General features: G+C 38.3%; 1 protein-coding gene across 33 annotated transcripts in view; it reads left to right on the forward strand.

The window, feature by feature from the left end:
• The window catches only part of CCDC171 (coiled-coil domain containing 171), a 258335-nt gene that overhangs the window by 106042 nt on the left and 130135 nt on the right, over positions 1 to 22158 (forward strand). For 14 of the 33 annotated variants that reach the window (XR_006290939.1, XM_043546855.1, XM_043546854.1 and 11 more), the window contains 3 exons: positions 10847 to 11073; positions 11705 to 11887; positions 13785 to 13970. Coding sequence is in view for 31 of the 33 variants with exons in the window: in XM_043546855.1 (XP_043402790.1) it covers positions 10847 to 11073; positions 11705 to 11887; positions 13785 to 13970 (596 nt within the window). In the remaining 2 variants the exon portion in view is untranslated. Of the gene's footprint in view, positions 1 to 7865; positions 7896 to 10846; positions 11074 to 11704; positions 11888 to 13760; positions 13971 to 22158 lie in introns of all 33 variants that reach the window. The other 19 variants (XM_043546859.1, XM_043546849.1, XM_043546858.1 and 16 more) reach the window with 4 other exon arrangements.

Raw genomic sequence — 22158 nt, forward strand, 5'->3', positions numbered from 1 at the left:
TGGACGATCGAGATACAAAAGGAGCACTTAAAGACGATAAAGTCTTTGCAGAGAAACTAAATGAATTCTTTGCTTCAGTCTTCATGGCTGAGGTTGTTAGGGAGATTCCCAAACTTGAGCCATCCTTTGTAGGTGACAAATCTGAGGAATTGTCACAGATTGAAGTGTCATTAGAGGAGGTTTTGGAATTAATTGAGAAACTTAACAGTAACGAGTCACCGGGACCAGATGGCATTCGCCCAAGAATTCTGAAAGAACTCAAATGTGAAATTGCAGAACTATTAATTATGGTTTATAACCTGTCCTTTAAATCAGCTTCTGTACCCAATGACTGGAAGATAGCTAATGTAGCGCCAATATTTAAGAAGAGCTCTAGAGGTGATCCCAGCAATTACAGACCGGTAAGTCTAACGTCAGTACCGGGCAAATTAGTTGAAACAAGATTAAGAATAAAATTGTCAGACTCACAGAAGAACATAAATTGTTGGGCAAAAGTCAACATAGCTTCTGTAAAGGGAAATCATGTTTTACTAATCTATTAGAGTTCTTTGAAGGGGTCAACAAACTTGTGGACAAGGGGGATCCAGTGGACATAGTGTACTTAGATTTCCAGAAAGCCTTTGGCAAGGTCTCTCACCAAAGGCTCTTACGTAAATTAGGTTGTCATGGGATAAGAGGGAAGATCCTTTCATGGACTGAGAACTAGTTAGAAGACAGGGAACAAAGCTTAGGAATAAATGGTAAATTTTCAGAATGGAGAGGGGTAACTAGTGGTGTTCCCCAAGGGTCAGTCCTAGGACCAGTCCTATTCAATTTATTCATAAATGATCTGGAGAAAGGGGTAAACAGTGAGGTGGTAAAGTTTGCAGATGATACGAAACTGCTCAAGATAGTTAAGACCAAAGCAGACTGTGAAGAACTTCAAAAAGATCTCACAAAACTAAGTGATTGGGCAACAAAATGGCAAATGAAATTTAATGTGCATAAATGTAAAGTAATGCACATTGGAAAAAATAACCCCAACTATATATACAATATGATGGGGGCTAATTTAGCTACAACTAATCAGGAGAAAGATCTTGGAGTCATCGTGGATAGTTCTCTGAAGACGTCCACGCAGTGTGCAGTGACAGTGAAAAAAGCAAACAGGATGTGAGGGATCATTAAAAAAGGGATAGAGAATAAAACGGAGAATATCTTATTGCCCTTATATAAATCCATGGCACGCCCACATCTTGAATACTGCGTACAGATGTGGTCTCCTCATCTAAAAAAAGATATATTGGCATTAGAAAAGGTTCAGAAAAGGGCAACTAAAATGATTAGGGGTTTGGAACGGGTCCCATATGAGGAGAGATGAAAGAGGCTAGGACTTTTCAGCTTGGAAAAGAGAAGACTAGGGGGGGATATGATATAGATATGATATAGAGTTATATAAAATCATGAGTGGTGTGGAGAAAGTGAATAAGGAAAAGTTATTTATTTGTTCCCATAATATAAGAACTAGGGGCCACCAAATGAAATGAATGGGTAGCAGGTTTAAAACAAAGAAAAGGAAGTTCTTCACACAGCGCACAGTCAACCTGTGGAACTCCTTGCCTGAGGAGGTTGTAAAGGCTAGGACTATAACAGGGTTTAAAAGAGAAATAGATAAATTCATGGAGGTTAAGTCCATTAATGGCTATTAGCCAGGATGGGTAAGGAATGATGTCCCTAGCCTCTGTTTGTCAGAGGGTGGAGATGGATGGCAGGAGAGAGATCACTAGATCATTACCTGTTAGGTTCACTCCCTCTGGGGCACCTGGCATTGGCTACTGTCAGCAGACAGGATACTGGGTTGGATGGACCTTTGGTCTGACCCAGTATGGCCATTTGTATGTTCGTATGTAAGAATTATCAGACACATAAAGGAACACGATATGTTGGGGAAGTTTCAACACAGCTTTTGTAAAGGAAATCGTGCCTCCCCAATCTATTAGAAGTCTTTGATGGTGTCAACAAGCATGTGAACAAGAGTGATCCAGATGATATAGTGTACATGGACTTTCAGAAAGCATTTGACTAGGTCTTATACCAAAGGCTCTTAAAGAAAGTAAGTATCCCAGTCCTGGGGTAAGAGGGAAGGTGGTCTCATGGATCAGTAACTGGTTAAGACAGGAAACAAATAGGAAAAACTGGTCCATTTTCACAATGGAAAGTGGTAAATGGTGTCCTGCAAGGATCTGTACTGGGACCAGTGCTGTTCCACTATTCATAAATGATCTGGAAAAGGGGTAAACGGTGAGATGGCAAAGTTTGCAGATGACACAAAATTATTCAAGATAGTTAAGTCAAAGCTGACTGCAAAGCGATCTCACAAAACTGGGTGACTGGACAACAAAATGGCAAATGAAATTCAATGTTGATAAATGCAAAGTAATGCACTTTGGAAAACATAATCCCAACTATACATACAAAATGATTGGGTCTAAATTAGCTGTTGCAACTTACGAAAGAGATCTTGGAGTCATTGTGGATAGTTCTCTGAAAGCATCTACTCAATGTGCAGCGGCAGTCAAAAAAGCTAACAGAATGTTAGGAACCACTAGGAAAGGGATAAAAAGACAGAAAATATCATAATGCTACTTTATAAATCCATGGGTAGCCTATACCTTGAATACTGCATGCAGTTTGTGTCACCTCATCTCAAAAAAAGAAAAAAAAAGATACATTAGAATTGGAAAAAGTACAGAGAAGAGCAGCATAAATGATTTGGGGTTTGGAACAGCTTCCATTTGAGGAGAGATTAAAAAAACTGGGACTGTTCACTTTAGAAAGAAGACAACTAATGAGAAATATGATAGAGTACAATAAAATCTTGAATGGTGTGGAGAAAGTGAATAAGGAAGGAATTTATGCCTCTCATAACACAAAAACTAGAGATCACTCAATGAAATTAATAGGCAGCAGGTTTAAAACTAACGTAAGAAAGTACTTTTGCATTGCAAGGGGATGTTGTGAAGACCAAAAATATAACTGGGTTCAAAAGGGAATTAGGTAAATTCATGGAGATAGGTCCATCAATGGCTGTTAGCCAACTAGTCAGAGATGCAACCCCATTCTCTGGGTGTCCCTAAACTCTGACTGCCAGAAGCTGGGACTTGATAACAGGATGGATCATTGGATAGTTGCCCTGTTCTGTTCATTCCCTCTGAAGCATTTGGCACTGGCCACTGTCAGAAGACAAGATACTGGGCTAGGTGGTCATTGGTCTGACCCAGTATGGCCATTATTATGCTAGCATGTAACATGTAAAAACATTCTTTTTAACCAAGTCCTTTGTGGTGGTATTCTCAAAAGATTCAGCTACTAGTTGGTACTTTTCATCTAGCAATTTTTGCCTCAACATTATCAAGACTAAAGTAAAAACAAAGATTTTTTTAAAATAAATTACTTTTGATTACGTATAATTACGTTATGTAATGCATGTTGTGTAACTATGTGCATACTGTTTGCAGATGGAGTCCATTAATTTCTGGCTGGATGCTGACATCTTAACCGGTGCCTCATTGCAACTCTTTTGGCATAATAAAGCCGATAATCAATACCACTGAACCGCTTATGTTTTACTAATGATGGCAAAATCAACTTGAAGCACTCTTTCTATAGATACCATCAGATTAGGCCTGAATAAAGACTGGTTGGGTAATTACAAAACCTAAACTTAATTTCCCCAATACTAATTTCTCCCTACTGTTACTCACACCTTCTTGTCAACTGTAATGGGCCACTCTCTTACCACTTCAAAAGCTATTTCTCCTCCCTTGTTATCCTGCTGTTAATTGATTTATCTCGTTAGACTGACCTAACACTTGGTAAAGCAACCCACATCCTTTCATGTCTTTATACCTGCTCCTGTATCTTTTACTTCATACATCTGATGAAGTGGGTTCTAGCCCACGAAAACTTATGCCCAAATAAATTTGTTAGTCTCTAAGGTGCCATAAGGACTCCTTGTTTTCTTTCTCTAGTATTCTGTAACATTAAAAAATCGGGTATTATCTACTATTAACTGGTAACACAGTACTATCACAATTTAACTTTGTGAGGGCTTGGTGTTAGACCTGTCTGTGTTAAAGTATAATATAAAAATTATGTTTTTAAGCATTTTCTTGAATATATATCTACATAATTGTTCTAGGTTTGTCATGTTTGATACCATTGTGTTTGTGGGAGAAAGGGCTTTCGAATGACACCTACTGACATTTTGTTATCAAAATTTCCACCAGCTGCAAGATTTGGAGCCGGGACAGCAGCAAGTCCCCCCTGCCGTGCCACAGCAGGGTGATACCATTGAAATTACAATTCTGTAGAGTTTTACAAATCAAGTAACACCTCCCTTCCCCTACTATCATTAACTTGCCCATGGAATTACACATAGTCCAGATTATGATTTGATTCATTGCTAGCCAGAAAGACAGTAAAAGCTTTTACTTGCGAGTTTGGAATATCCAAAACATCCAGATGCAGAGTGCCAGTTTGTGTACTCATATGTTGGTCAAAAACATCAAATAAGGTATCCAGTCAACATTTCAAGGCTTCAGGTAGTTGTTCCTTAATGAACATGGGAAATCTTTTGTTTCATTATCCGTTTCCCCTCTAGTGGAAAACCTGATTATTCTCAACATACTGAAAACTCTTTAACTGCTCTTATGTCTGAAATGTTCAGAGCACACCCTGAATGAACACCTAATTCTTCCTGAATGCTCTAACCCGGGGTCGGCAACCGTTCAGAAGTGGTGTGCCGAGTCTTCATTTATTCACTTTAATTTAAGGTTTCGCGTGCCAATAATACATTTTAACGTTTTTCAGAAGGTCTCTCTCTATAAGTCTATATATTCTATAACTAAACTATTATCGTATGTAAAGTAAACAAGGTTTTCAAAATGTTTAAGAAGCATAATTTAAAATTAAATTAAAATGCTGATCTTATGCCGCTGACCTGCTTAGCCCGCTGCCAGTCTGGGGTTCCGTCTGCCGGCTCCTGCCAGCCAGGATCCCGGCTGCCGGCCCCGCTCAGCCTGCTGCCGGTCTGGGATCCCGGCCCTGCCCACATAGAGTGGGTACCTACTTTCTCCCTGGTTCTAGCCCATTCTCTTCCTCTCTCTCTGCACTGAGCTGAGGGTGGGAGTGCACTGAGCACAGGGCTGGGGGTGAAGGAGCAGGCTGGGGGTTGGGGTGCAGGATCTGGCCAGGAGCTAGAATGAGGGAGGGGGCTCAGGGTTGGGGTAGAAGGTTTGGGTGTGGAGCGCTTACCTGGGCAGCTCCCATTTGGTGCGAGGGGTGCAGGTAGGAATAGGGGGGTGCAGGAGCTCCCGTTTGGTGCTCACTGTGGGGATGGGAATGTGGGGGGTGCAAGAGTCAGGGCATAGGGGCTGGGGGTGTGTGAGGAGGGTATAGGAGTCAGGGCATGGAGTGTGGGGGGCTGGGTATGTGTGGGGGTGCTGGAGTTAAGGTTGCGGTTGTGGAGGGTGCAGGGGTCAGGGCAGGAGGCTGAGGTGTGTGAGGGGTGCAGAGATCAGGGCAGAGGGCTGAGTGTGTGTGAGGGGGGTGCAAGGTTCATGGCAGAGGGCTGGGGTGTGTGTGAGGGGGGTGCAGGGGTCAGGGCAGAGGGCTGGGGGTGTGGGCTGGGGTCGTGGGGGTGCTCCCAGCCCCCTGCCCAGAGCGGCTCATGGCAGGGGACTGGAGGGAATATGCCCTGATTCCACACCCTGTCCCCAAGGCCCCATCCCCACCTCCTCCCCGGAGCTGTGAGCACGCTGCGGCTCCACTTCTCCCCCTCCCTCGCAAGGGCCATCAGCTGATCGGCAGCGGGGGGGGGAGGGGGGAGCTTGCCTGCCCTGCAGCAGCAGCAGCCGCCGCCGCCGCCACCGGCAGCGGGACCAAGCTTCTTCACCCTGCCCCCACGTGGAGAGGCAGAGAAGGGCGGGCCAGGGCGGGCAGGATTTTTAATGGCACGCTGCAGCCTGCCGGGGTCCTGGCCTGGGTTTGGCAGCGGGTGCTGAGTGGGGCCGGCGGCTGGGACTCGGCAGGCAGCAGCGTGCCATTAAAAATTGACTGGCGTGCCATCTTTGGCACGCATGCCATAGGTTGCCGACCCCTGCTCTAACCAAAGCTGATTGAAAGGCTACATTTCCAAACGAGCTATGCTTCTAAGCCATGCTCTGGCCACTACACTGTTCCACCCGTGCAAAGTGGTCCTAAAACAATCCTATCCAGCCTTGGAGGGTCTCTTGAATGGTGGAATCTCAGGAAGAATGTAGATACCGTGGTGGCTCCTACCTACCTCCCTGCCATCAGAGAAAAGAGGTCGTGGTCAGAGTGTCCGTACATCCTGTAGAGAACTGACTGTTATAATAGCAGCCTTAAGGCCGCTTCAGATTTGTGTCAGGCACTGGGCTTCTGCAGAGCACATCCGGGATTAGAGGAAGACAAAGGCCACTCCTACTTCTAAGTTGTGCCCGATGCCTTCCAACCACAGCTAAGGACCTTGGGTCCCATGGCGCTGTGCTCAGCTGTGCTTTGCAAACAATGAGCTGAAAGTTCTTAATCACCAGTGGCTTTAGTATTTGATGCGTTTGGCCTGAGAACGTAGGAATTGCCATAGCAAGTCTGGCCCAGGGGGTCTGTGTAATCCAGTGTCATGTCTTTGACAGTGGACAGCACCAGTTGCTTCTGGAGGAAGGTACAGAAATCCCTGTAATGAACAATTTTGGAATAACCTGTCATCAAGGGAAGTTTCTTACTTACTCTGGAAAGTTAGTATTTGGCTAATGACCTAAAGCATGATGGTTTCTGTATCCCTTATATTTTAACATTTTTAGTGTACTCTGTATGTTCTCATTAATCAGATAAATGTTTAATCTTTTTTTAATCCTTGTGAACTTTTGACTTCACTGATGTTGTTTTCTGGCATGGGGTTACACAAATTAATTATGTTTTGTATATGCAAGGCAGCATTTGACTCTTTGCAATGTTCTTATGATCCTTCATTGCTCTTTGCTCCCTGGTACTCCTATAACCACAAATATTCTAACAGAAATTAAATATATCAGAAGAGAGGAAGCAGGTCTGCAAGAAAGTAAGGAAAATTGAGGAGTAGAGACACTGTGATATACCCAAGATCAAACAGCAAATGGGCTCCAGAAAGCCAGGAACAGAACCAAGTCTCCTCACTTCCATTTCCATGCCCTGGCCACCAGATCATCCTGATATCCAGTAACTCAAATTCACATCCCAACACTGCCAATTCAAGCCTTTTGGAACAATGTTTGCACTGTATGTCAAAATGCATAGGAGCCAGTTACACAGGAGTGCATGCATTCCTGTATCTGGACAAGTGGCTGATCAATGACAGCACTTTAAAAAGGATTTCAAAGATAAGTCATATCAGCATTGAGGTGCTGAAATCACTAACTTTCTTATACTACTCAAATCCCCAAGTTCTTTTGCTGATACTAGAATATATAGGAGTCCTGCTAGCCATTGTTTAGATGAAATCCTTGTTGTTTAAGAGACTGTAGAATTCATGGTCAGAATAAAAGAGGCATGAGAGGCCTCAGGAAGTCATGTAGTTTTATATAGGGTTGGAATGGTTTATCTTTAGATTTACTTTAAAAGACCTTCAACGTGCATTTTTTCTTTTGTTTTTTTTTTAAATACAAATTGTACTTCATTAGCACTCAGAGGAACCAATCAATGAATACAGATATTGTCTGCTGTAACATAAACTGAATTTCTGAAGCTTTGTACGAATATTTTAGTTCCTCTATAGTATTAATCAGTTTATTCTTTCCCTTCATTCTGTTTCACTCAAAACAAAACAGAATTCTCCCTCCACCTGTCACGAGAGGAAGGTTTGTCACTTTTCATTGCCTTTTACTTCATTTGTTTAATAAAGAATTGATTGCTCTTTGTACTGTAATTTTATTTGTGTAAGCCATTTCTTACATGCTCATCATAATATAAATAATTTATTGCTTTTATTGTAATTCCCTGATAGTCTGTGGCCAGGTACTTAAAGTGTATATGTTCTTTTTCCACTTGTTATAGATATAGAAGGATATAGTACTTTATGGAATTACACTGTATTCTCATTTCACCTTGCAAAGCAGTCAGTAAATCACACCAACAGATTTCTGTGTTTTAGTCAAAACCATTATTCATTAAAAATTAACTAGAGGTGATTGTGATGGGTTGGACCCCTTGGAAGCCACCTGATGTGCTGAGGTACCACTGAGTCTACCTGTTCTGCTAACATGGGCCCCCTTTAACCTGTCTTGCTGAGCCAGGCTCTTAAAACCTCCTCTAACACACACACAGGCAGGGCCACTCCCAGCTGCAGATGAGCTCCGGGAGGACTCGGCTTCAGGGACTTGCTCCAGCACTCAGATGTCCACCTCCCTTGGAGTGCAGATCCAAAGATATATCATGAAATTTGCCCCTTCCCTCAATATGGAGAGAGGTGCACACTTCTTACCTCCCCTCCCCCCACACACACCCGTTAATAATTACAGAAACTGGGTTTAATAATAAAACAATTTTTTTTAACTATAAAAGGCAGATTTTAAGTGGTAAAAGGGGTAACAAACAGAACAAAGAAGACTACTAAGCAAATGAAATCAAACACGCAAACTAAGCTAGTTTCACTAAAGAAATTGGTTAAGTATTTCTCACCCTAGATATTGTTGCAGGCAGTTTGCAAAGTTTCTGTGGTTTAGAGTTCCAGTTATATTCCTTTTCAGACTAGACCCCTGTTTCAGTCTGGACTCCCCCCTTGCCTTCCCTTTTGCAGTCTTTCTTCTTGGGCAGATAGGCCACGGAGAGGAGAAGTACTGTTAGCCTTCCTTCCCACCCTTAAATAGGATTTACATAAGGCAGGAATCCTTTGTGTCCCAAACTTGACCTCCCTTCCCTTACATTGGAAAGTTACAAGAAGTCCCAGGTAATGTTTTAGTATCAGGTGACAAGACCACCTGACTCTGTAGGATCACCGCGTCCATGAGTCAGTGGCAGTATGAAGCGTCCACAGGAAAGCCAAGCTTTTCACAGTCTATCGTCCTCGCTGATGGGCCATCTGCCCTGTCTGGCTTTTCCATTGTTGTACCTGTAGTGTTAGCAGTGGGCGTCGTCCAAAGTAGCATAGTTGAAATACAGATATGTAGTTAATATTGCTAACTTCAGATACAGAAATGTTACAGGCATACAAATTGAATAATCACATTCAGTAAATCATAACCTTTCCAATGATATCTCACATGAGCCATCTTGCATAAAGTATATTTCAGTTATGTCATATTCATATCATAAGTATATTTTTATAAAGGATATGGAATAGCACATCAGTGATGCTTTGATTTTATGCTCCCCAACCTATCAAAGTTTATCTCTGTGCTAATCTTCAAAATCAAAAGTCTACATATTCTGTCTGATGGCATACAAAATCTCTCTCTTTTTTTAGTGAAACCATCATTTCAAATTGCTACAATACAAGTGACAAAATATGGTGCAATGTAGATGCATTGTCATGCAAAGAGTATTTTGATTTGATCATGTGCTATAATACTCTTTGTTCACTTATGATTGATTCTACCTGTATAATTTCGATAATGCTCTGGTACCCATTGTAAAGAATGCTCTATAAGTCTTCATGTTCCATTTGTTTGAACCTTTTGATTTTATCCTTATAGCGTAAAGAAGAATTCTTTGTTTTAAAGAAACTGTCTTGTTTTTTCTGTTTGCGCTTTAAAGAAAATATTTTAATTCGCTACAGCAACAGGAGATCTGGTGTACTACTGAATGTAAATAAGTTCCTGCATGCTTGTCGTCTTACACTGATAGTATCATAAGACAAGTAATGACAGATTAAGACCTGCCTAGCAGAGGGAAAACTAAATTACAAGACTTTTATTAAGGCATAAATAAACCTATTAACCGTTATCTGGAATACCAATTAGTAGAAGGAGCACTGACAATTTTATTTATCAACATTAAACACAATTATTAATTACAGACCTGACGAATCTAGCAGTAAGCAGGACATGTTGGGTGTGCTGGGGCCTTAAGTCCATTATATGAGAAGGATGATTACCAAAATCCTGTGGGAAAATAAGTAATTGTAGCTGTAAAATTTTAATTGCCTTGGAATAAGGTAAATTATATTCTCTTGTCTCAGAATATAAATAGTATGGCATTAAGGTACCAAGCCTCACTAGTTTTAAACAGCAAATTATTTAGACAACTATGCTGGAAAAAAAGAAGAAAAACAGTTATAAATCTGCATTTTAAATATTGCAATAAAGTGATTTACCTTCTGCTGTCAAATGTGTGAACACATGCAAAGATATTTGTCATACAGTATATAGTTTGCGTGCATCAGAAACGTTTGCATTTTATTAATCCAAAGGTTGGACTATACAAGAAAAAGGACTTAAAGTACAGTATTGGAGGAGAACACAGAATTATTTGGTAAATTATATATTAACAAAACAGTTATTTTTATTGGGTCAAATTCTGCCCTCATGTTTGTTGTACATGTAGCTCCAGTGGTAGTCAGTAGAAGCAGCGTGTTCTATCTGAAGGTAGAATTTGGCCCAAATTCTCTACTTGGGGAAGGCTCCTTTTGATTGGAATAGGAGCATTGGCTGAGTAAGGACTTCAGGATCAAGCCCAGTGAGTTCAGTCTTCCTCTCTTAGTTCAATGGCAACATTCCCAACAATCTGATTCAGACATATGTCCGTTTTTGTAAAATGAGAATAAGAAAGAACCTACTTTTTAAATCTGTATTTCTTTTTTTTTTTCTTTAAGATCCAAATTCCTGGCTTTGTGGACACTTCCTCATAAGTGCCGCCAGGAATTCTTTTTCAAAACTCATGGACAAACTTAATGTATTAATGGAGACTATACCAGTGGATAGCAGCAGGACCATCACATATGCAGAGAAGGACTCCTTGGTTCACAGACTGGCTCGTGGACTTCATAAAATAAATGCACAGGCACTAAAATCTGGACTAGGTGATAGAATACCCGTTACAGTATGTATATTTCTTGCTGATTTATATATATATAAAATTTCACAGAATAATTATAGTAGAGCTTTCAAAATAGTTATGATGCTAATTTCATTTTCAGGTTGTGCTTCACAGCTGACTTTTAATTTAATCACCATTTAATTTTGTATACAAGTTAGTTTACGCCTGAAAAGATTGGGCCCTGAATCAGTTACATCTTTTAATATGATGTTAAAGAATTGCAAGGCAAGAGATTTGGTTGTATTAAGCTTGAAATAATTTTTCTCTTCTAAATTCTGTCAAAATTTAATTTTCTTCGTAAGAACATCCTGTAACCCCTTTTGAAGTTAAGATTAATGGTTTTGTTCAATTTTTTTTTCACCTTCTCTTCTTCCAGTGTACTTTGGTAATGCAAAATACATGTTATGTTTTTGCAAAAACTCAGTTAAACTTCTCTCCAAATATCTACTCTATGCATGTATTTAGGAATTTTTCAATGACCCACAACAGCAGGTGAAACAGTGCTCTTTGTGTGTGTTGGTGGATGTGTGCAGAATGAAAGCTTCATTTAATTTGCTTGGGTATTAAATGCTATTGATTTATTGCTAAAATAGCACATTTTATAGCACATAAAATTGTTTCCGTTTACTAACAGAAAAGCATAGCATCCTTGCAGAAGCAAATATTTGAATTTACACAAAGGCTGCATACAGCAGAAGTGGAACGCCGTTCACTACGCTTAGAACTCTCAGAATTCAAACGGAATTTGAATGAGATGAAAAAAGAGGCTGACAAAGCCCAGAGCCTGCAAGAGCAATTAAATGCATTTAAGCAATCTGTAAGTATATTTAATTTAGAAAAGACTGGCTTAAAGGAAAGCCTCCTTCTACATGTTTTTGATTTGTGTTCTTTAGAAAAATAAGTATAAATCCAATTATTAACAGAATTTTCCAGAAAACTTGCCCCGTGAATGTCACCAAGCTGCAAGCCAGATGTATTAAAAAGTGACTTTTTTCCATAGGAGTTTCTTTTTATTTTGCAGAATGAGATATTGTGGGTGAATTACACTTTTGCTCTTTGACAGACCCACTTTTTCTTTCATATGCTGAAAATGTTCTTTTCTGATTTACACACCATAAAGGACTTATATATGTTCCCTCAAATAGGGCAGTCAGGCATATTTAATAAGTACATTCATGACAACATTGCACAGCATAAACACAATATTTAAAGCTCTGTTTTACCCTTGCTCCATATTCTGACGCATCTCTTTACTGTATCTTTTGTTATGGGTCAAGTCCTGAAGCTACTTTGTGTCAATAAGTGCAATCTTGAAAATAGTTTCTCTTGTGGATTTATGCAGATGATTTTAAACACATCCCCAGCAGCCTGTATTTGGCAAACCCTCTCTCTGTGCTTCTTCCTGGAGCCACTGGATTTACTACAGCCATAAGGCTGCGTTGATCACTGTACAGCTACAGTTGATAGAGATGAAAGGAAGGGACTAAAAACAGGTCCCTTTATCTTTTTAAAAAAACCCAAACTCTCTTGCACCGGATCAATGGAATTACTTCAAGGGCTATATCCTCCATTGTCTCTTGACTGTGCAGGGAGTGGAGGTTTTTTTCAGACTGATGCGTCCTCATTGCAGATCAGAGGCTGTTCTCCATTGTAACCATGTGACGGACCCTCCAGAGCTGTCAGGGAGTAATTCATTCTCCTCTAGGAGGTTGGAGATACACTGGGCATCTTCACTGCCTCCCCTAACAAAATGCTGAGCTCATTTCTGTAGGGAGCGTTCAGATCAGGTCAATCTTCACCCAGGAAAAGGGACTGAACAGTCATACGAGTGCTCTGCAGTTTCCCTGGTGTGTGTAGAAACATCCTCTTTTTGGGATGTGTAGTAGCTTCCACAAATTGTGATGGATTTATTTTCTGAGGACTCGTCGACACCTAACAACCATGTGCACGAGAGGGGTATGATTTCTTAAGCACACCAACATGTCGTGCACTAACTGGGCCGTGTGGACCCTGCTGTCGTGAACTAAAAGTTCCCTATTGTGTATTAATGTAGTGCTGCATCACAGAGTGGAGATAGCAGATCAAAGTGTTCTGTAACTTAATTTTCCCACATCAAGGGTCTGTCCATTGTGCTTACTGTCTCCAGCAGGTAGAACAGCTGAACAAGGGTATCTCATGTCTTCAGTTTTATTTTTAACAAGCTTTTTTCCCTTACACTTTCTTAAATTGTCAGATTAAATTGTCACTTTTTAGATTGTCAGTTAAGTGCTATCCCTCAGGAGACACTTCCTTTCTTTGTCTTCTGGAGCGCTCTGTGAGAAGCAGGTCCACACAGGAATTTGTAAGGGTTTAACAGGCTGTGTAGTGAAATGCAGAAATACTCATCTGCAAATTTTCTACTTTAGTAAACACTTTTTTTTTTTAAACAATTGAGATATGTCCTCTTGGATCTGTTTTGGAATCAAGAAAAAATTTTCAGTATACTTTGTAAATACACTACAGATTTCCTTGAGAAAATACAATAAATAAAGTAATTTAACATTAATGTTTTGCAATGATCTTCACTTTAGGAAAAAAGGTCTCTTGGGCAGATATTGAGTATTTAAAAACTTTTTGCATTAGAATGTTGTGTCTTAGCAAGTGGAATTCTAAAAGTGAAGTGTATAAACATTGGAGTTATTCCATGATAGAACACAATTTATTTCCTTTATCAGAAATTGATCACCCATGAGAGGTTTGAAAGTGCATGTGAAGAACTGAATAATGCATTACATCGAGAGCAGGAAGCACAAATGCTTTTGAATGAGCAGGCACAACAGTTACAGGAGTTAAATTATAAACTGGAATTGCACTCAAGTGAAGAAGCGGACAAAAACCAAACCCTAAGTGAAGCTGTAAAGGTAGGACAATATTGCTTCTAAATAGAGAACAGAAGTTGTTTCCCTCTCAAGTGCATAGGCCCACATTGGCAGCCCTCACAAGTACTCTCAGAATAATCCCATGGAAGTAAATTGGACTGTTTGCAGGAATAAGGATTACTCAGTCCAATGAGAGTTGAGGGTGATCAGGAGATACTTATTACCTTTTACGATGAGGTCTTGTAAGGTGTAGCGTCCATTTTTAATATTGGGAGTGGCATACATGCACTGGAAAATATCACTATTTATATGTTGTTAGGATTAGGATTTAGAAGCTGTCCCTTTCATAAGGGATAACAAGGAGGAAAGGAAATGCAGTGAACGTCAAGACTACAATTTTGTCAAAATGAAGGAGTGGAAAGGAATATGATCAGAAATCAGAATAATTAATAGATTAAAGCCAGAAGAGACCATTGTGATGATCTAGTCTGATCACCTGCATATCACAAACCATAACCTTTCTCCAAATAATTCCCACATCAAGCCCAATAGCTTGTGGTCAAACTAGATCATATTTTTTAGAATGGGATCCACTCTTGATTTAAATGTGATGGAGAATTTACCACTTCCGTATATTGTATGTAGGCTAGAATGGAGCTGAACAGGTATTTTAAGGTAAGGGTGTGACGCTTAAACTTGATGTGAACTAGTAAGAGCCAGTAGATGTATTTAGAGAAGTGTCATAATCTATAATTTTTGCAATTACGTTTTGGATAAGCCAAAAGGTAGCAGATCATGGACAACTATTATACCTTAAGGTCAGAAAGAAAGGGTTGGTTCTTCAATACATTGTGGATAACGAAGTGGCACAATGTTGCAAATGGGAGTGGTAGGGAAAATAGGGGTGTCACTTGTGACTGAATGATGAAATGGGAAAGGAAAACAGAGTTCAGTGTTGGATGAGTTAATCTTGAGCTGACAGCAGACTAGCCAGGATATTTTGCAGAGATGGTTAGGTTTTTAAAACTGGATAAAAGAAGAAGATATAGATTTGAGAGTCATTGGCATAATGAGTGTGTGATTAACCATGGAATTGATCAGTGATAAGGCAAAAAGGAGGGGGCCAACAACAGAGAATTGTGAGACTCCAACAGAGCGGGGAAGAAGATGAACTGTGAAAGAAGAGAAGTCAAGAGGTTGGAAGAAAACCAAGAATATAGGCTACAAAAACCAATAGAATACAGGGCACCAACGAGAGAGTAATCAACAATATCAGAGTATTAAAGGGGTCAAGGAGGATGAAGATGGAACAGAGGGCATAAGCTTTTGGTCAGAAAGAAGTCAGTGGAGTGGAGTGGAAAGTGAAGAAGATTTATTGGATTATAGCCTGAAGTGAGTTAGAAGAAAGTAGGTTAAAGGCACTCTGTCACTTTAAATATCATATTGTAAACAAATTTCTTTACTTCTCCGTTACTAAAAACACATTCGATTATTAAAGGAGAAATTGAAAATTTCAGTTGAAAAGTGGACATTGAAAATTCCAATTTGTTTGATACTATTTACTTGGTCTTCACTTGGTCTAGACAATGAAAATTAGTGAAGTGTATTCTCTCTTCTGTTTAGTCACCTTCACTTTCAGATTTTTAGTGCTCCAGTATTTTTGTTTCAAACACAGCAGGGGTACGTTTTAAACTGTTTTCATTGGATTTTTTATATATTTATATACACGATGAAAACCCTTCTATTGCTCTTGGGCTTTATAAAGGCTTTAAAAAAAACTGAACCAAATATAAATAGATAATGTCATTTAAAGCAGCAGTTATAAATGGCCTGGTCAAGAGCTTAGAGGTGAAAGAGGGGAATGGAGATGGTAGTTAGGGAGAGGTGTCAGGTCAAGAATGTGGGGTTTTCTTTAGAATGGTGGATGCTAGGGAAGGGGCCAAAAGAGAAGTAGTAGTTCACAGGAGGAGATAGTAACTATTATAATTTGAAGTCTTCATCGGAATTAGTTGCAAGTTGCCTTTATATACTCCTACATGTAACCAAACTTAATAGATAACTCCCTAGCTTTTTATAGTAAGAAAGCAATTAAAATGTCTCTTTCTAAGATCTGTTTGTTCACTACAATGGAGGATTTTGTTTTCTAGTCTTCAGAAATGAAGAGGAACCTTTCCTTTAGAATAATGTATTATATTAGTTGGCGGATACCACTTCTTATTTTCGAGCTTGTTTTTTTTATTGAACAAAAAGTCATTTAGCCCTTTCCACTGTAGTATACCTTATTGTCATAATTTTGCGGTTTACACCTCCAACAGTTGTTGGCTATTGGGATATTATGGTTTATTCTGGCTAGATTGCATAAATGTAATCCACTGGAACAGGCTGAGATTTTACCCTCTCACGATAGGATGAAATCCAAGAATGTGGAGGAAATAGATATTCGAAAGATTGCATGCCACATTTCATATTTGTATTAATAGTTCACTTGTCTTTTGAGAAACTATGCAGAAAATAGAATGGACAACATCCTCAAATCTGACAGTGTTGGTATTTTCTTTGGCTTGTTTGGCCCAAGGACAACTACAGTGCTCAAAACTCATCCATTGATAACTTTTTTGAAGGGAATACGGCCAACTAGGTGCCCAGCCTTGACTATTTAGTCCTTTTTAGTATTGGCTACTGAGATTATTTTAGAACCACTGAAGGAAGAGAATTTTTTAAAAATCAACAAAGTAGTGGGGTAGCATACATGTTAATGTTCACCAGTCTTTTCTTAACCTCTGGCTTTGTTTGAATCTATAAAATATTATATTTTATTTACAAATCATCCTCTACTCTACCCCTTGCTCTTTTCTTTCCTATTGCTTTCACTCCTCTTCAGATTATTGTTGTTCTGAAAGTCAATAAAACAATCCAAAGAATAACTGCAAATTTAAATATTTCTTGGATTTGGGGAGTAAGAATTTTTCATGCAGGATGATACAGAACTATTGCGGTAACAAGTGATAGAAATATTTTGTATTAAGAACTCATGTTACTTTTCAAATTTTTAAAAATTAAATAACTATTTTGTTTATCACAAGTTTTTTTTGCTAGTTGCCTGAATCCTACATCTATTCAGGATTAATGTCAAAGGCAGAAAAATAATTTGTACTTGTGTCCCACATATTTTAACTGGCAGGTAGTCTCTTCTTCAGCTGTTTAGATTCAGACGATGCCTTTTTTGTGAGCTGCAAGATCATTCTTTTCATTAAAGATATATAACTGAAAAATCATGTCCCATCACACTCTCTAAATCATTTATAAATGAACCCAACTCAAAAGCATGTACAAAATTAGAGAGTAGTAAATTGTATAAAAAGTGAGCTGTAGCTCATGAAAGCTTATGCTCAAATAAATTTGTTAAGTCTCTAAGGTGCCACAAGTCCTCCTTTTCTTTTTACATTTTAAGATGAATTTTTAACTGAATTTGACAAAGGAATAATCTTGATGAAATTTTAACAGCTGAAGCTAAAATAGTATACATTGAAATCTTTTTAAAAAACATGATTACCTTAAAATATCAATTTGTCATAATTTTCTAACAAAAAGAATAAAATGAAGAAATTGTTCAGCAATTTGAAATTTGATTCCCTGGTTTGAAATTTATACACACTTCAGTAGTAATCAGTAAGGAGATATCTCAGCTTTCACCTACTTTCATAAAGTAGGTTTATTAAAGAGGTGTTGCTTAATTTCTTAGCCTTATCAATTTAGATTTTAATCCCATATATTTTTATCTTCTTAATGGCATTTACCACTGAGACACACATGGTAGCCAATTACATTTCAAGGTCAGATAGGACTAAGCAACAATTCTAATAAAACAAGTGGTGTAAGATTAGGTAAGTCACTAGCTCTGATCCCAACTGTCTGTGTAGGAAAAGAAAGAGTTTTTGTGCTTGCTAACCAGGTATCCAAAGCACAAAGTAAAGAATTTTACTTGTGCTAAAACCATGTGTTGATTCCAAACAGTAAAATCCTCATTTTACCTACCTACAGGCACTATATATATATATCCAATTCATTTTAGAGATGCATGTTAATACTATAAAATATAATTAAAGAATTTTACTACACAGTAATTTATGAAAGGATTCCTTGTAAATTGATAATGAACAGGGCAATATCTTGCATACATCTTTGGTTCTGAGTGTGCCATGTTGTGTCCAGTAACTTATTACTGACCTAGTCCAAAAGCATTAAACATTATTTAAAGGGGAATAACTTCTGGGGCTAGATTCTGATCTCATTTACACTGTCATTAACACTGAGTGGCTCTGTTGAGTTCAGTGAAGGTACTCTTGATTTATAGCTGTGCGAGAGCAGAGTTCAGTCCTGGAGTTTTGAAAATGTATTTACTGTAGCAGTCCCTTCTAGATCAGAGTTGAGATGAGCCGTTTGGTTTTTTAGATATTTCTAAATAATTATGTATAGATAGCCATAACTATACCCTCCTTTTAAAAAGCGTAGTGTTCTTTAACTAAATTGAAACATATAGAGCTGAATTTACATCTGCTGGAGAGGAAATTGCAGGTACCTTGTGCCACTGGAATTGTACTTGTTCCCTGGCAGGCTCTCTGCTGGAGTCCTTTAGTGTACACACCTTACAGTGAACCTTTGTTGCTTAGATTGGATGGTTTTGTTGTTTTGTACTAATAGTGTAAATGTTTTCAGTAGAAAATTATTTTAATTATTTGTTTTATGTTATTTGCATTGTTGCACGGACTTTGAGAATGCCAAGTCGTTTTGATACATGGCAAAGGCAGTTTCTGTAGACGATAGTGTTTTAACTTTTATAGAGGAAAAAAAATGTCACCCATCATATTCAATGGGAGACTTTGTATACGACAGCCTCCTCAAAGAGAATCACTAAGGATACACTCACTATAAAAACAGAAAATTAATTTTTTGAGTTTTTGTTTTTTAATCACTTCCCATGAGCTTTGTTACTGGAGTGACAGTCAAGCTTTAGGATGTTCTCTGGGATGCAGTTGATTCCCAGTAACTTGTATGTCACATCGGCAAGAAGGGGCAGTTCTACACATTGTCTCTATTAAATTAAAAGCTTTTCATTAAAGAATGTAATGTAGCTGATTATTCATTAGTGTACAACTTAATAGGAAACTGTATTAATCAAATTTAGCATGTTAAAGAGAGAGTGTGTTCCCTTCTGAATTGGTTGGAGAGTAAAATTCATAATTCATTAATTAGTTAAATGTTTTAGTTGTTTAAAAGTTTCTATATATTGTATGTTTTCAGCACCTAAATAATTTATAAAGTAACTAAGAATAGATTTTAAATTAGATTGCCACCTGTCCTATTCTCAGTAGGGAAAGTCATGGATTTTTTTTCCCCCATGCCATAATGAGCCACGTGTTAGACACTCTGTCCTGTATTTAAATTCTTGATTATTATCATTACCTTTGTTCACCTGTAAAATAAGGCAGGTAAATTATAGAAAAAGCACGTGGTATCTCCACTGATCCTCCTCTTTCCCCCTCATCCAGTCTCGACAACAGACTATTTTCTAGATGGTCTTGCTTCGAAAGCCTATATGAGCAAATGATCCACCCCGTAGTCTTGCCCTTCTGCCCTCAGCCCATCCATGTCCCTGCATCATAGAACACCCTCTGTGGGATCCACAGGAAGAGAGGGCTGCTGCCACAGAGGCAGATGACCCTCCCTTCCATGTGGCAGGGATATCCATACATTTTACACAGTTCTGTGGGGCCGCACACCTTCCTCCTTGAATATTTGTGATAGGAAGTAGGTTGCACTCCACCTCTTCATCTTTTTTTGCCATTGTAGCGGTATCAACACCGTGTCTCTCAAAACATGAATGTGAGTCAATTAAAAAATGTAATTTAAATGTAAGTTTCAACTTTCATCTTTGAACTGTTGTAGGCTGTCCATAAAATATTCATTGTTACTAATGTTTTAGAAAATTACAAACACATACAAACAATAACGTTTGTCTTTTCAAGAATTGTAGTTATACAGTATATAGTAACTCTATTCAGCATCTGTAAAAAAAACTGTTAATTATATTATACTGTTCTGTAATCATTGCAGTAGTTCGCTGGTTATTGAGGATCTAAGCGTGGTGCTGCTTTTCTCCATTCCAGTGATCACATCATTTGAAAAAGAAAACTTATGATTACCTTCCTCACTTGAATTACTTTATAGTCAAATTTTTGTGGCCATATATTTCCTTCACTCTGTGCAAGAAATTCTTATTGCTATCAATGGGAGTTGGTTGCCGGGATAGAGGGCAGCACATGGCCTTTAGAAAATAATGGAGTCACACCATAGCTGTTGACAAAGGGTGTCTCCCAGTAGCAAATAAGTTGTTAAAGATCTTTCTTGATACCCTTTCATATGAGCCCTTCTGGACATACATTAGCAATGAGCAGAATAAAAGAGAAAAGGCAGAAAAATTATATTCTTGGGCTATGGAATAAATATTTATTACTCTTTGTTTTAAATGACACACTGTATTTACATTCAGTAGTTTTTGATTCCCAGATTTTGTTCTAAACCTGCAACAAGTAAAATCATAACAATTTTCATTACAGAATTGAGTTTGGTATTATCTAAAGAGTTGTAGCATCACTTGCAATTTTAGTGTGTGTTTTCCATTCTTCTGTAATTCTTACTATATTCAGTTCTGTAAATTAATCCCATAATAGCAATTTGCTAAAAGTGCAATCTGGAAGTGCTAGCAAAGTTCAAAGTATTGCTAAAGCTTTTACTTTTTTCACATTAAGTAAAATAGTACCCAAATTCCAAGGTAAATGTCCTATTTGTATTTTTTTTCTTCTGCGTGCTACAAATAATTGTTTTATTGGCCAAGAGTAGGAATGTTACTCAGGCCATTTTTAGACAAGTCAATACCATGTTCATTTCTTAAAAATAATAAATCCCATAAAAGGGAAACAGTTTAACTGAAATGACATCCAACTTTATAAAAAAAGAAAAAGAATGGTCAAGGTACCACTTCATTGTCTTGGGTAGCTGAGGTTTCCATTTGATCAGCTGTACTTTAAATGTAATAAAAAAGGCATGATTACCCCAGAGTAATTGAGAGCATGGGGCATGATTACCCCAGAGTAATTGAGAGTAAACTATGGTCTAGTGTCTTTGAATAGCTTCCACTAATGGGATAAGATCCTGATGCCTCAACTAAGAATAGGGGTTTCTGTCAAAAAAGGAAGAAAAAAAAAAAAGGGGGCAGAAGTAACGGATTAAGAGCTCGATTGTGCATAGTGCTGAGCATTCTGGCCCCATACAGCAAAGTACTTCAAGTACACGCTTAACTTCAAGCATACGCATAATCTTACTACTCACATCCATTAATGTGCTTAAATCCTTTGGTGGATTGGAGTCGAACTCTCAGCACCTTGAAGGATTGAACCCTAAAGAAGACTGGCTACAAAGAGAGGTATTCCATGAAAGTGCCTAGGAAGGCTGGGGCATGTTTGCAAAGAACAGCTGCATGAGAGTCAATAATTTCGGCTGCAATTTCAGCTCTGAGTAGCTGAGTGAAAGGTCAGAACTCTGTTGCACTTCTTATGACATCAGTTAATGATTGGCACATGCATATAAAGCATTCTGATTTTATCATCGTTAAAATAGGGTGATATTACTTGCCTACTTCACAGAATGCTTGGGCGTTTTTGTTCACTGCACTCTACTGTTAAATAAATAAATAAATATGTTGACTTTGAATATAAAGATTAAATAAAAACAGAATGTGAAAGAATAACACTTTAACAAATAGATGACATGAAAACAATTAGTGTTTTATAGTCTTTTTTTAAAAAGTACAAAAATCACATTGGATGCTTGCTTAATCTTCTGCTTCTAGGATTTAAAAAAAAAAAAAATGGAACTGAAGGCTCAATGGTATTATTGGTACATTGTAATTATACTAATAAACACCTCTATCCATGACCTTGGAATTTATAGTGCAGTGGGAAAGATTTATTGACATGTACTTTGGAAGAAAAATGGGATTATTGCATAAGTATAATGCCTAGTTGTTTAGCACATGTACTTGCATACCATTTATCCCAGTTAGTTTAAAGCTTTAGACGATCTTTAAGTTTTCATTCAAAAATACAGGAAGGCTTTTTGTTAAATCCAGAGTCCTGAGAGATCTTTGTTGTAGTATTGAATTAACTACAAA

The sequence above is a fragment of the Chelonia mydas genome, chromosome 5 (genome assembly GCF_015237465.2).
Source record: "Chelonia mydas isolate rCheMyd1 chromosome 5, rCheMyd1.pri.v2, whole genome shotgun sequence".
Lineage (NCBI taxonomy): Eukaryota > Metazoa > Chordata > Testudines > Cheloniidae > Chelonia > Chelonia mydas.